This window comes from Perognathus longimembris, chromosome 18 (assembly GCF_023159225.1).
Source record: "Perognathus longimembris pacificus isolate PPM17 chromosome 18, ASM2315922v1, whole genome shotgun sequence".
In the NCBI taxonomy this organism is placed as follows: domain Eukaryota; kingdom Metazoa; phylum Chordata; class Mammalia; order Rodentia; family Heteromyidae; genus Perognathus; species Perognathus longimembris.
The window spans coordinates 7958283-7974453 of NC_063178.1; the positions used below are offsets into that span (position 1 = coordinate 7958283).

A 16171-nucleotide genomic window follows, 5' to 3' on the forward strand; every position below is an offset into this window, starting at 1 on the left:
TGTGAGCAGCTGGGGGAAAGATGCCTCTGTGTTGGGTCTGACACTGTGTCCCTACTTTCTTAAATTAAGTAAAATGTTACTTTGGAGCATATTTTGGTCTTAATAGTTCTATTTCAATTACTTGTTTTTTCTCAAAAGTGTCAAATTTAATATAGCATCAAAGAGTCAGGAATATTTGTTCTGAGGTCAATTTCTTGCTTCACAAGGACGGTATCATGTGGTTCCACTTCAGTTATCTTTCAAAAGGTGGCAGGTTGACATTTTCATTAACTTCTATAATGTTCTATTACGTATGTTCTTGTAACTTAAAATTCTGTATTTGGAAGAAATCCCTCTTGTGAGAGTCAGGGGAAAAGAGAGTCAATCTAGCAGTCACCTGTAAAAATATATAAATTACCTTATGTAGTTTTCAGTAGACCTTCCGTATATAATAGATATATGAATAGTACTTATCTAAAAAGATACTTAAGTTTATCAAATATATTTAACCCCTCTGCTTTAATTGAATTTCATTGGCATATTTATAGGGCTTATCTCTGCTAGTTCAGTTTTTTTTCCAGCTGAAAATTTTAACACATTTTTTAGCCAAACAATTTTAAATATGTGTGTATGCATAGACACACATAATTATATGTAGCAGTACTGTACCACATTCTTGCTTATGTGCCTGTGAGGCCATAACTTTGCTTTTCTAAAAGTAAAACTGCTGGGGTTACCCAGAGAAAACATCGGAGAAGCCAATCAAGGCATAGTCTTGGCTGACTGAGAAGCCTGGGGTAGATCTACACATGGCCTTCTGCAGCAGTTGCAAACCAGGATCCCAAGAGGAGCTGGGGATGTGGTAATGCAGAAGCACACATGTCCTTCTGTGGTAGGCAGCTGTGCTCTCTGCCAGTTCATTGCAACATGTGGGAATGTGGGCATCGAGTTTTAGATCCTGATGTCTTTAATGGTCAGAAATCTAGATTTTAAAAAACATTTTGGTGTTTCTGCACATTTAAATTTTGACAGCTAAGTCAAACATTTTTAAATGTGTAGATGAGGGGAAAAGTCAAATTTTCAGGTCAGATGCAGCTTTGAATTGACTGTATCTTCCACTTTTTTTTTTCAGTTTTAAATAGTTTATTTAGTAGACGGGAAGTAAAGGCCATTCAGAAGGATGTGTAGCTTCTTAATTAATTTTTGATCTGTACCTCAAAACCCTTTCCTGGTCTCCAGCCTAAGTTGTCCTAACAGATTTCTAGACCCACATCCAATATAGTATCCACTAGCCACAGTGTCTGTGGAGGAAATATGCTCTTCGGTGGGACTGAAATTTTTATTCTGTTTTTTTTTTTTTTTTTGGCCAGTCCTGGGCCTTGCACTCAGGGCCTGAGCACTATCCCTAGCTTCTTTTTGATCAAGGCTAGCACTCTGCCACTTGAGCCACAGCGCCACTTCTGGCTGTTTTCTATATATGTGGTGCTGGGGAATCAAACCCAGGGCTTCCTGTATACGAGGCAAGCACTCTTGCCACTAGGCCATATTCCCAGCCCCCTTCTGTTCTGTTTTAATTTACATACTAAGCCAGGTGTTCCTGGCTCACATCTGTACTCCTAGCCATTCAGGATGCTAAGACCTGAGAATCTCCATTTGAAGCCAGCCTGGAAACTCTGTGAGATTCATGTCCAATAAACTACCAAAAAACTGGAAGTAGAGCTGTGGCTCAATTGGTAGAGCACTAGCCTTGAGCAAAAGAGCTCGGGGACAGCACCCGGGCCCTGGGTTCAAGCCCTAGAATTAGCACCTTCCTCTCCCCCCCCAAAAAAAAATTACATACTAAATAATTTATTCATTATAGGAAATCCTTTAACTATGTATAGAACACCTTGGATACGTGGGTCCCTTTTTTTATCCATAAATTTTGTAAAATCTACATGCAGATCTCTATGAATTGATTCAGGGATTTGCAGAGCTCCACAAATGTACAAATTTGTACCTACTGTACAAATGCAGGTGTGAATTTCCAATTTAAATTTTTTTTAACTTGGTATTAAAAAATTAGTATATGCTGTATATAAGATACACCTCAAATTTCAAATTTACTATAAGAACAAAGTAAACTATCTCAATAAATATTATTTTGTGTTGATTGAATGTTGAAATATTATCTTTCAGGATTGAATTAAATGTATTACTGAAATTAATCTCACCTGTTTCTTTTTCTTATTTTAATGTGGCTCTTGAACAATCTAAATTGCATCACATGATTCAGTATGTCTCCACTGAGGTGTGCTTCTCTGAAGATTGATTTATAAACTACCTTGTCATTCTGCTCTATCCTTAGTGTTGTACACTGACACATTTTTAGATAGTATGGTTACTTCCCAGTTTCTGAGCTTCTTGTAAGTAAATATGAATTCTTTTTTGTATTTAAGTTCTTAGCACTTAGCACCCAGCACATAGTGGATATATTGTACAGCCAGTGCTACTGAACAGAGACCCTGTTTTGCTGGCCTTTTTGACCAAGCTTCCAAATCCTTTCTCATGTTTTGTCGTCCTTGCCTGGTCCATTCTAACTGCCAGAAGCATCAAAGAGCCACCAAACATGGGCACTGCTAGATGCAAAGTTAATATGAACTTGAAGAATAAATGTTCTTTGTGTTTCTTTAAGCAAAAGGCATGCACATGATAAGGTGCTTGGTAAATATTAAATGTATAGTATCTTGGGTCTTTTCATTTCTGTGCCAATTAAACAGTTCTAGGAGGAGCTAATGTAAGCAAAAATTAGTTATGTAGATTTTGAGCTTTTTAATATTCTCCAATCCAATTACAAACTATCACCATTATCATTAACTGATATAATTGTTTTGCTTTATTTAAAAAAATGACTTTTAAAAAAATCATTACCCCTTTGTAAGCCAGCTGTGGTCAACTTATCAAACAATTCTTTGTACATTGAAGGATTGGATTTTCTTGTTATCTACAACTGTTATGCATATGAGGAAAAATGCAGACCCTGAATCCATTCATGAAGTGTACTTTGAAATTATTCACCTTCTTAAAATGCTCATGCACATGTGTGCATATATTATATGTGTATTGAAGAAATTGGAGGTAGAGGAAGTAACTTGCTTAGTTAGGATGATTGTCAATTTTCTTTTATTTTCTGTCTACTATTGCTTTGGATAAACATATTGGAGTACTGCCAAAAGTTCAGGTAGCTGAATGCTAATTTTGCTGAAATTAGATGGAACAGCCATTCCTGCCAATTTTCTTTCTAAATTATGCAAAAAATTGACTCTTTTAAGACCTAAATCTGGTCAAAATAGAGTCCTAATTTTCTAGTTAATCAGTAAGACCTTCAATAGGCAAATTCTTTTTGGTTTCAGCTTTTACTTTTTATTTAGAAAGAAGTCAAAAAACCAAAATACAGTAAAAAAAAAAATTATAGCTCTTTTTTTTTCATGTAACTCAAATACAGATTTACGGAATTAAAGAATGTAACACTTTTAACTTTTTCTGATACAAAACAGAAGTGAAGCTCAAAAAACAATTAGTGCATCTTCCAAATGTACTGAGTAATTGTTCAAATAATGGTCAGTAATGAAATACAAAGAGTTATCTTTTAGCTAATCCACAAGTAATGGAATTGGTGTATCTGTGATTTTTCTCTTTGCCTTCCAGGGTTTAAAAGAATGAACCAAACCTGATTGTGGGAACTAGAGGGAGCCACTGGAGGCCCACAACGCAAAGGAGACCTTATCTTAGCCAATTAATCAAGAAACTCATATTGTGGGACAATTATTCAAAGTTAATTCTAAAATAGCTTTAGAGCCCCAGGTCTTGAGATACTTTTTCCAGAATTTTGTCAAGGTCATTTAGAGAAAGTCTTAAATTAGAATAAAGGGTATGATAAACACGTATACATTTCTCACTTCTTCCTTAAGGAAAAATAGCACCCAATGACATAAATACAGGTGAACTTTTTACTTTGTTTTCATTTTTAAAGTAATAAACTACAAGAGAGAATAAAGTCTACTTGCAAAGATAAACAACCCTTCTTGATTATGGTGGTGCCTGTCATTTGTAGCATTAGAGGCTGTGTTTGCAGATTTGTACTTAAGTTGCTGGTTTGCTCACCTTGTGACAGGTGGATAGAAATGCTCATCGTGCCAGCTTAGTGAGTTTCTATGTGAATGTCATTTCATGTAATAAATGATTTCCTACTGAGTAAGTTGTTTTAAGTCTCACCAGCCATCCTCAACTTCATATTACTGTGACTTTTCTCACTCCTAGAATAAAATACTGTTACTTTCTACTTTGTATATTTATTAATCTTTTCTAATTGTTGGTCTTGTTTGTCTACACAGTTACCCTTTGAAGACTTTTTCTCAACTTTGTCTGCTTGTCTTCCTGGATTTTTTTCCCCCACCTTTCTTCTACTCACGCTATCCTATTCATGCTGGCCAGGGGCTCCCTCTGGCCCATAAGTACTCTAGAATACCTGGCCCCAGACAGAGACCAAACCTCAGGCCACCCTGAAGCTCACTCTACCCTGCCACATACAGCCCACTCTAATTGCTCCTCTGTCAACTGCCAGCAAGCTGATTCCCACAGCATCGTTTGCCCCTGCTCCCTTCTCTCCCTGAATGCTTCTTCAAAGCCCCCTCATGACTACCTCTTCCTTGTGGATCTGGTCTTGGTAACATTTCCTTTACTTGTCACTTCCTCAGTGACTATCTCACACACACACACACACACCATCATCATCCTATCTGATTGTCTTCCTAGCATTTAATTAATGAATTATTCTTTGTGTTTGTGTCCTCTCTGCCCTACTAGCAAATTCCACCAGAATAGAAACCTTGTTTTTGTTTATTTCTAAATTGCTTAGAAACATTCTTAGCATGCATCACTACCTTGGGAATGATCAAGTGTTAAAAATAAAAATCTTGTTTCTACTATAAAGGTCTATCACTTTAGTGCATGGCAAGGTCAGAAAAATAAGTCAAACCAATATGAATAAGGACCTACCCTCTGTGTTTTTCATCTGGCTATGATAGTTAACTGCTGAAGTGGTAGTAGTTCGTGGCTCAATAAGACTTAGCTGGAGAAACAGAAAAAAAGGCGTCAGAAATTCTAATTCTTTATTTGAGGGATATGGAATGCCCTGAGAATACTTTTTTGAAATAGGCAGTGTTAAGTTTGAACAATGAGAGAGACAAACAAAGGCACACCTGAAGGAAGAGCCCATGAACTTCCTTCCAGGCGATGAGTTCAATATTAATGAATCAGCACTATGTTTGAAATAAGGTGTCTTCAAACAGAAACTCACATAAAACAAGGTTATAAATTGATCGTATGATAAAAACATTGTGACCCTAGAATCTCACAGGAACTTCACCTTGTATTTCCTATAGGAATAGTGGTTCCGAATTTGCAGTTCAGCCTTTGCAGTGGTTGTAGGATATTGGCTACAAATACCAACTGACTCTGTGTGTATGTGTGCATATGTAAAATTTTAGTGGTTTAAAAAGCAGCTGTTTGTTAGTTCACAATTCTGTGAGTTGATATTTTGGACTGGTTCAGCTCTGCAGTTCGACTGGTTATGGCTGGGCTCAGTCATATTTGTGATCAACGTGTGGTCGATGGCCTCACTTTCACATCCGATGCTTTGCTTAGGGCTCTGTGCTGTGTACTTGTCATCCAGCAGGGTAACTCCAACTCATTCACTGGTTTGCAGTTTCAGGTTTCCCAGGAACACCAAGAGAGCAAACCCCATTGTACAAGTGTTTTCAAGCCTCCAGTTATGTCACATTTTCCAACTGTGACCCACTGGCCAAAACAAGTCAAAGGCCACCCAAATTCATATAGACTCCACCTCTTGATTGGGACTATTTCTGTCCTTTCTTTGCAGTCTCATTCATGTATTAGACACTTGTCTTTACATAGTTTGTGGCTTACTGTTACTCAAAGTCTGGGAAGTGGTACTTTGTGTTGCCCTCAATTGATGAAACAAGAAAGCTGAAGTTGAAAAAGATTAAGCAGCTACATAGGTAATAATCGATACAGGCCCACACATGTCTATACCATTACACGGTTTTAATACCAAACTAATTTCTGTTATTCTGGGGTGGGGAGAACAACAATAAAATTGGTTTTATTAATACAGGAAAGGAACAACTGCCATTGTCTGTCTTAGAAAAGAAGGTATACTACATAGTCTTATTGCTGTAGCAAGTTTCAGAAAATCATGATAACGATGATTTGTGAATGTGTGGTGCTTGATTATAAATCTGATTCACACCAAGGGCTTACATCCTGGATATGGAATTTCGGTTGTAACAGAATTTATACTGAGAGACTTAAAAGAAGATGATTAAAATATTAGAGATATTGACATTGTCTAAAGAGATCTACTTGTATTTATTTCTTACATAAAAAAAGGCCCACAGTATTACCATAGCCAGGCCCTATTATGCTATTGTAATCATAGTTGAGCCAAGAAGGGTGATTAACGATAGCAATTTATTGTATCTGAGGAGGAGAGAAAATAGGAGATGTTGTCGTTATCATAAATCATATCATAAATAACCAAAAAGAAGCACTCAGCTTGCTTGTGTGGTGTCAGCAGCCAGCCCTTTCTGGCACGTTAGCCCAGGATGTAGCCATAGAAACCTTGAAGTCATATTGTTATCTTAGTCTTGCTGCGGTTATATGATACAACAGTATTAACATATAGATTAGGCCATTTATAATACTAGGTGTCATTTCAGGTTGCCTAGCTTATATAGCATTTTAGTTTTTTATTGTGCAGAATGTTAGTGAAAGAGTGCTTTTTTACAGGTCAGTGTGTATTTGATATATATAACACATCATCTGCACTCTATTATTAATTTGTTGTGTTAGTGATTGATCTCTATAAATTGTCACTGCCTAATTGTCTTGTCTTTGCTAGTAAAGCCATTTTTTAAGTAAGTGGGTTTATTTTTAAAACATACCCACTAACACATGTTGAATTGTGTTTTAAGGGACTGCTTTCTGTTGCATTGTAGACCGGATAGTTTAAAACATATTTTATGCAAAAATATTAATGGAACTAAATTTTTGTCCCAGTTAGAGCTAAAAATCCAAATGTTGGAATGGATTACCATTGTTTATAATCACACTGGGTCTTTCTAGGTACACATATCAGTCGATAGCAGTTGTTTGCCAACTCGCCCAGGCTCCTCTTTGCAATAGCATCTTCCCTACTGTTGACCTTGACCTTCCTGGAAATCCCATGTCCTCCTCAATCCATTTAATCCTCAACAACCCATCAAAGTATTTTACATATATTCTATATTCTCTATCTTCTTATCCCCAAATAGGCTAACTTTATTCATTACTTTCACTGTCTTAACAGTATTTTGGTAGCAGCATCTTACAGATATTACCCTTATCTCAGACATAAAACCAAATGGCTAGAATTTCAATCACTGTTGTGTGTTTTTCACAGGAATATTTCAAAGCAGGACTAGCTCTGCCCTTCCCTTTAGATCACCCCACATACATGTTCAACTACACGTAAAGATGGCACTAGTAATAAAAAACATTCCGTTCTTAGGTGGTTAATGTCAATGCTTACATTTTTCAGGAGAGAAAGCTTCGGTCTTGGGACTGGGCTGTGGTTAGTTGAATTGTGGCTCTGGGAACTTGTCCCACTGTTATTTTCAGTCCGGTTTCATTTCTAGTCAGCCTTTCTATTTCTACTCTCATTTCCATCTTACACATGAACTTTGTACAGATCTTTGGTTTACCACTTGAACTAAACAGAAAACTGAATTGAACAGAAATTGAATTGAACAGAAAATTGTATCTGATTTTACTCGCTATCTGTGCCATCTAACAGAAGCTCTTTTGTTGTTGGTGGTGGTCATGGGCTTGAACTCAGGGCCTGGGCACTGTTCCTGAGCTCTTTTGCTCAAGGCCAGTACTCTACCACTTTGAGGCACAATGCCACTTCCGGTTTTTGAGTTGTTAATTGGAGGTAAGAGTCTCACCATGACTTTTCTGCCCCAGGGCTGGCTTTGAGCTGCAATCCTCAGATCTTAGCCTCCTGAGTAGCTAGGATTACAGGCATGAGCCACCACCACCACCACCACCACCGGGTGCCCAGCCAAAAAAGCTCTTTATAGTGGCATTTAGATGGCATACCATAAGTTAATGACTCAGCGAGTCATTGAGTCACATCAACAAACTGGTTACAATAAATGTGTCTTATATCCAGATACTATGAAGATTTTTTGGAAGAGAATAGCCTTTTTAAAATTCTTTCATTACTGGTTAATAAAAAGGGATCTCAACTTTAATTTCAACATTGAGGAGGCTGAGACAGGAGGATCACAAGTTCCTATCTAGGCTGTACTACATAGTAAGTTCAAGGCTAGCCTGTAGATAGCAGTTTACTGTCCTTTTCATTAAAGTTGAAAAATAGAAGTGTATTTTCTGCTTAGTTTGTGAACACATGACTGAATTTTTAAGGCTGCATGCATCTGTGTAGTTAAATGAGATAAAAAGCTTTCATGCCATGTGCAAACAATTTCCTTTTTTTCCTAATGTCTATGAGCGTTTTAGATTATAGTGTTTCTTTAAAGGCATTTACTATTCTAGTTTAAAAGATATTTTGTTCTAAGTCAATATTTATAGTAGCTTAGAATTAACCTCACCAAAATCCTTGTGGTGTAGCCAGACCTTATTGCCTGTTTTGTTTCTGTTTGAGACGCATGTTTTTCTCATTACTCTTGAGGGAAATGTAGGGAATGGGATTATTTATTTGTATCATTAATGAAGTTTGTAGTTTCCTGACCCATCAACATTTGTGAAGTTTTTTAAAAGATGGATGTTACTATGTATTCATTTTCTTTGTTTTATGTGACTGAAAGAATTAATAAAAGAATTCGTTTCACATTATATCCCTTTTAGGACATGAAAAGAAAGCATACTGTATGTGTCAGGCAATTTTCCTTCACTATAACAAATATATGAAATAACCTATAAAGAGAACAAATTTATTTTGGCTTGTTGTGGTTTAGAGGGTCCATGTATGATTGATTGGCCCTGATACTCTCAGCCTGTAGTAAAGGAGAACATCATGGCCCAAACACATTGCCAGACATGTGTTTTCATTACCTCATGGTCAGGAAGTGATAGAGAGAGGGAGGGCCTGGAGCTCCACGTTTCCTTTTTGAGAGCATACCCCTAATCACCTGAAGACTTCCCGCCCAACCCACCTCATCAAGTGTCTACCACTTCCCAACAGCACCCACATAGAGCCAGTCCTCAACTACGTGGTCCTTTGGAGGACAGTTTAGTTAGATACAGATGACCCTAGTACCATAGATCTAGTACCTTGTATGCAAATGTATTTAGTAAAGTTAGTTCTTGTGGAACTTTTTTCTATGATGCACTTCATAACATTTACATTAGTGATTGTATGAAAAATAGGATGTTGGTAGTAGATTTGCAACTTCAGTAAGTTAAAATATTTTGAGACAAGGGATTTCTATACTGGCTGAAGTATCGTTCCTCATTTTCTTGTTTTTAGTGTTTTTTTTTTCTCTTAAAAGTATAGGAGCTATATCATAATTTATGGTATTATTTGATGAATACCATTAATGACAAAGTATTAGAAGGTTAATTTTATAATGTTTATCTCTGTTGTTGACCAGTATTGTTATTTAGAAGTTTGAATACTCATCTCTAGTGATTTTTCACTGTGCTCTCATGGTAGGTGATGCTAATGTGTGTATCTGCTGGGTCAAGAAAGAAGCTGAGGAGTGTCCTTAAAATCTTACAACTAAGTCAATTTTCCTTGAATTACTGATTTCTCCAATAGTTGTTTATCACATGTGTACAGAAGAGTCTTTTTCTCCAGTTTCAACATATTTAGACAGTAGAAATATCATATATTGTGTAATCTTTAACTTCCTTTGAATAAATTAATGTTTTTAGTAAAACTGTTTCTAAAGATGAACATGGGAAAATATTAAGACACTTGTTGAATATTTTATAAATTCTTTATTGCTATCCAAAAGTTATCAAACTGTAATTAATCTGTACCCACAAGAAACACTTTTTCAGTAACCAATATATACTTACCTTATTTGTAAACCCGTAGAACATAGATTTAATTTAACATTGCCCATGTAAACCAAGAAGCTCATTATGTACCGTCAGCTGAGTTGATGTTTTAATAGACATAAGCTACATCAACTGTATTTGTTTATTTTAAGTCACTAGTATTTCTAAAACAAAAAGTATTCACTGAAGTGGAAAACTTCCCTATCAAGAAAATGGATTATTAAATGTAGGGCATTCCTACAGCAATGAAAATGAATGAACCACAGTACCTGCCTCAACGTGGGTGAGAATCTGAGGAAATGTGATGTTGGGTGAAAAGAGAAGAATGTTATGGTGTGGAATCATCTGTGTGAAGTTCATGAACAAGAAAGCTGTATTCATACTTGCTAATAAAACTGTAATGGAATGAAAGGAAAGATAGAGGGTTTTTTATCTTAAGTTTTGTTCTGTTCTTTTTTTTTTTTTTAATAGCTACCTGGGAGTAAATAGTAGTTACCTGGGAGTGCGAGCAAAGAAAGCAGGGCAGGAGTGGCGAATAGGAAAGGGACAAAAGGCACTGGCATGATATTGATAATGTGAGGTGGTGGTCCCAGAAGCGTTCATAGATTGTTTTGCCTTATACTTTCCATTGCCTGTAATAATTTCTCATTAAGGAATAAAAGTTAAATTAAACTAACTAAATAAAAATGATCCAGTAGCTCATACCTGTAATTCTAGCTACTCAGGAAGCTGAGATCTGAGGATCACAGTTCAAAGCCAGCCCAGGCAGGAAAGCCAGGAAGTAGATCTATGACTCAAAGTAGAATTCTAGCCATGAGCAAGAAAGCTCAGGGACAGTGCCCAAACCTTGATTTCAAACCCCACAACCATTTAAAAAAAAATTACTCAAGTATTTTTCTTCTTATTGTTCTTAATTTTTTCAGGTTTTTTACAGGCACCAATAGCTTATAGCTGTAATCATTTCATAATAACCTCAAACTTTTCCCCTCTCCTTTCGTATCTGTTATCAACCATCCCCACTTACCCGTGGTCCTGTCCGTATAATTTCCCTAACATGTACCCCAGTCATTTTCTTCTCTGTTTCCTGAAAGTATCACAGCATCTTGTCTATTAGTATATTAGAGGTCATGTTTCTTCTGGAATTCAGAAATCATAAGATCTGGATACAGCTTTACTAAAGTTGCTTTGCACTGTTCCCCAACTTAGTTTCCAGACCAATTAAATTAGTCTTTGATTCTTTTATTCTTCCTGTGCCACACCTCCATGTGTTTGTCATCTAACCTTTCATCCTGGACCTTCACCATTCCTGGTTCCAAATATTTTAAATAAGCTTGAAAGTGAAATAATATGAATTTCTTCTTTCAAACTCTTGTAGTGTTGTATCTATCTGTGGTACTAACACTCCTATAGAACTTTCAGCCCTATCGTTGTGTACTTTGTATTTAGTTAACATATGCAAAAAAAAATGGGGCTTAGAATATGGCTTAGTGGTAAAGTGCTTGCCTAGCATACATGAAACCCTGGGTTCAATTCCTCAGTGCCACATAAACAGAAAAAGCTGAAAGTGGTGCTGTGGCTCAAGTGGTAGAGTGCTATCCTTGAGCAAAAGAAGCTCAAGGACAGTACCCAGGCCCTGAGTTCAAGCCCCGGGACTAGTAACAATAACAATAATAATAATAATTAATTTTTTAGCAACTCGGTCAAGGAGGGCAAGTAACATTAGCTCCTTTTGAAAAGAAGGCTAGGAAGCAGTTCAAGGAGTTTGAGAAGATCCCTAAGGCCATTGCTCTACAGTGCCAAAACTCCAGGTAAAGCACCCTGTTTTCAGAGGTCTAAGCCAAATGTATTGCATTGGACCATACTGCCTTTCCAAGTAGGTGACATCAACACAAAGTAGCAGATAGAAGCAGGATATGAACTCTCCATAGAACTAAAATTTGTTGCGAAAGTGCTAAAAATATGCCTTTCTGTCTTTTCTGAGGATCATAGTCATATAATCCATTTCTTGATTGTTTTGAGGTGTGTGTGTGTGTGTGTGTGTGTGTGTGTGTGTGTGTGTGTAAGGGGGGAAAGAAAACACGAGCTAGCAGGAAGGATATAGAAATATAAATATTTACTTGGGTATTTACAGTATTTACTTGGGTTAGAAACTGAATTAAAGAAGCAAGAGAAGACAAACTAGAAATTATAAGCAAAGTCCAGATCCTGAAGTTAGGACATGGGTCAATATTGTTGTACACCTGCTGTCACTGATTGCCACTCATAAAAATGTACAGATTGGGAAAATCCTTGAAAAGTTACTACTTTATTTGAAACCCTCAATAATTCCCTTTCTTCTCTAGAATCATCTCTGAAGCACAGTTTCTGTCTGTTAGTCTTTGGTACATTTCACTAATACTTCTTTCTTCCTTTCCCAGAGGAAGAAGAAGAGCAGGTGCCTACTGATGGGGGCACATCAGCCGAAGCCATGCAGGTTCCCTTGGAGGAAGATGATGAACTGGAGGAGGAGGAAATCATTAATGATGAGAACTTCTTGGGTAAGAGACCACTGGACAGTCCTGAAGCTGAAGAAATGCCGGCCATGAAGCGACCACGACTGTTAAGCACTAAAGGGGACACGCTAGATGTAGTATTATTGGAAGCTCGAGAGCCTCTCAGCTCAATAAATACGCAAAAGATCCCACCGATGCTTTCCCCGGTCCATGTGCAAGACAGTTCAGACCTAGCACCTCCATCACCAGAGCCACCGATGTTAGCTCCAGTGGCAAAATCCCAAATGCCAACTGCAAAACCATTAGAAACAAAGACATTCCCACCTAAAGCAAAGACTAAAACTAGTTCTCCAGGACAGAAGAGTAAATCACCTAAAACCACCCCTTCCCCAGCAATGGTCGGAAGCCCTATTCGGTCACCAAAACCTGTTTCCAAAGAAAAAAAATCACCTGGACGTTCTAAGAGCCCCAAAAGTCCCAAGAGCCCCAAGATTATGACACATATTCCCCAACCACCTGTCAGACCTGACACACCAAATAGGACTCCTTCAGCTCCAATAAATGAAAAACTGTGTAAAGAAACCATCCAGGTAAAACAAACACCACCTCCTCCTGACATTGGGAAACTTAATAATGACATTCAGCCGAGAAAGGCTTTGGTAACAGATAAAACCATTGATGACTCTATAGATGCCGTGATTGCCCGAGCCTGTGCTGAACGTGAGCCAGATCCTTTTGAATTTTCTTCTGGATCCGAATCTGAAGGAGACATTTTTATGAGCCCTAAGAGAATTTCAGGTTCAGAGTGTACTACTCCCAAAGCATCTACTTCCTCTAACAATTTCACAAAGTCAGGATCCACTCCTCTGCCTCTTTCAGGTGGAACTTCAAGTTCTGATAACTCATGGACGATGGATGCTTCCATTGATGAGGTTGTACGCAAGGCAAAACTGGGAACACCTTCCAATATGCCTCCTGGCTTTCCTTACATCTCCTCTCCTTCAGTTTCTCCTCCCACTCCCGAACCTCTCCACAAAGTCTATGAAGACAAAACCAAGACACCCTCATCAGTGGAAGTAAAGAAGAAACTGAAGAAAGAGCTGAAGACTAAATTGAAAAAGAAGGAAAAGCAAAGAGATAAAGAGAGGGAAAAAGACAGGAGCAAAGAAAAAAGTAAAGACAAGGACAGAGTGAAAGAGAAGGACAAAGAGAAAGAAGCTAGCAAGGAAACAAAATACCCATGGAAGGAGTTCCTTAAAGATGAAGATTCGGATCCCTATAAGTTTAAAATAAAAGAATTTGAAGATGTTGATCCAAAAGTGAGATTGAAAGATGGAATTGTACGGAAGGAGAAAGAGAAGCATAAAGACAAGAAGAAAGATAGAGAAAAGGGCAAACGGGATAAGGAGAAGAGAGAAAAAGAAAAAGCAAAGGATAAAGGGAGAGAGGATAAGACAAAGGCTCCACCCACACCACTGGTACTGCCCCCGAAAGAGATGGTACTGCCTCTGTTCAGCCCTGCCACGGTGAGGGGCCCCTCCATGCTGCCTGCCCTGTCTCCAATGCTCCCTGAAAAACTGTTTGAGGAGAAGGAGAAACCTAAGGAGAAAGAAAGGAAAAAAGACAAAAAGGAGAAGAAGAAAAAGAAAGAGAAAGAGAAGGAAAAGGAGAAGAAAGAGAAGGAAAGGGAGAAAGAGAAAAGGGAGAGAGAGAAGAGAGAAAAAGAAAAGGAGAAACACAAGCATGAAAAAGTAAGCAGTTTATCATTTTCGGGACTATCTGAACAAAGTCATAGTGAAAAATACAGGTAAACAAAGCCAGCAATTATATCTGTATTTTGGATGTAAATCACCCAGAATGGGGGAGATGTTTGTAATGAAGTTACCCAGTTTAATTTTAATTCTGATACCCATAAAGTTGTTCAGACCCGCTGGATGGTCAAAGTCCATTTAATAATATTTTTATTCATATCAAGTCTACTTCATAATATTTTATATAGACTGTTAGATCAATGAGAAAGACAGTAGCCATGTTTCTAAGATTACCCTCAGTGGATAATAAATCTAATGGAGGGATCACCAGCTCAGGTTTTCTGGCTTTTCAGGTGTTCTGGCATTTCATTAGCTTGTGTCTGTCTGCAGTGCTTTCTGTTAATATCACCTCTCCCTCCCATTTCCACTATAACAAATTAGAACTCACTGCTGCATATCTCAACTAAACATTTAAGCTGATCCAACAATGTGTTTGATAGAAAGTAATTCCACGGAGCAGAAATGTTTTATCGTGTCAGAAAATCTGGCTTTTATAAAGTTTATCCAAAGAACAGTTAGATTATTTCCAGAGAAAAGAGGTAGACACTGCACTTCATAGGATCTAGACCATAGTCCTGCAGGCACAACAAGGAGTCTCCAAGGTCTTGAAATTATTATAGTAATCAAGTGGTCAATTGACACATTGCTTTTAAACCTCTAAACAAAAGTAGTTTGGTGTTCAGATACCATGGACAGAGCTGACAGCCAATCCCTCTGTTTTCTTTTTTTCTGACTTGGCTACAATAGCTACTACTTTTCTCCACATAATAAAAGTATATCTTTGACCTATAACAAATTTATTGCTGATAATTTTGCAATGACTTTTGGAGCAATACTAGGATTTGAATTTGGCTTCCTAGACAGGTGTTCTACCACTTGAGCCATACCCCCAGTTCTTTTTATAACTTTTGGATAGGGTCTCTATGTTTGCCCAGGCCTTCCGAGATGGTAATCCTATGATAGGCATATGCCATTATACACAACTTACTGGTTGAGATGGAATCTCACCAACTTTTTTACTTGGACTAGACTCAAACCATGATCCTCCCAATAGCAACCTCCCAATTAGCTAGATTTATAGCCATGAACCACTGCTCCTAGCTATAATATTTTAAACTTCAAACTTACCAGAGACTGGTGCTGGTGGCTCATACCTCTAATCCTAGGTACTCAGGCGGCTGAGATCTGAGGATCTCATTCAAAGCCAGCCTGGACAGGAAAGTTTGAGCTGTGGCTGAAAGTGGTAGAGTGTTAGTAAAAGAGCTCAGGGACAGCACCCAGGCCCATGACTGACAAGAAAAAAAGTAGAGCCTGGCACATGCCTCACACCTGTGATTCTAGCTCCTCAGGAAATGGAGATAGGAAGGGTTGTGATTTTACAGGCAAGCCCAGGCACACAGGGAGACCATCTCAACTAATAAAAAGCTGGTTATGATGGTACATACTTGTCATCCCAGCTATACTAAATGAAGGTATAACTGAACATTGGTAAGTTAGACACTGAAACCCAACTCCTTGAAACCATTTTATCATCATGTTGTTTTTATATGGTACTTATGTGGTTTTTACAGCATTTCCACACAGATCCAGAATGTGTTATTAACATTTATCAAAAGAAATTGGGCCTGAGACTTGTCCAAAATCAAGATCAAGAAACTAGTAACTTAGAGTTCACCTATTGAAGTGTTTGTTAGAGATACTGTCTAACAGCAATTGGTTATTCATCCATCTTGTTCCTAGTAACTTGGCAACTGATCCCTTAAT

At 37.7% G+C, this 16171-nt stretch overlaps 1 protein-coding gene across 3 annotated transcripts in view; it reads left to right on the forward strand.

Moving 5' to 3' along the window:
• Positions 1-16171, forward strand: part of Taf3 (TATA-box binding protein associated factor 3) — a 131003-nt gene that overhangs the window by 82464 nt on the left and 32368 nt on the right. For 2 of the 3 annotated variants that reach the window (XM_048367917.1, XM_048367918.1), the window contains one exon: positions 12522-14347. In XM_048367917.1, coding sequence (XP_048223874.1) covers positions 12522-14347 — 1826 coding nt within the window. Of the gene's footprint in view, positions 1-12521; positions 14404-16171 lie in introns of all 3 variants that reach the window. The other variant, XR_007214032.1, reaches the window with a different exon arrangement.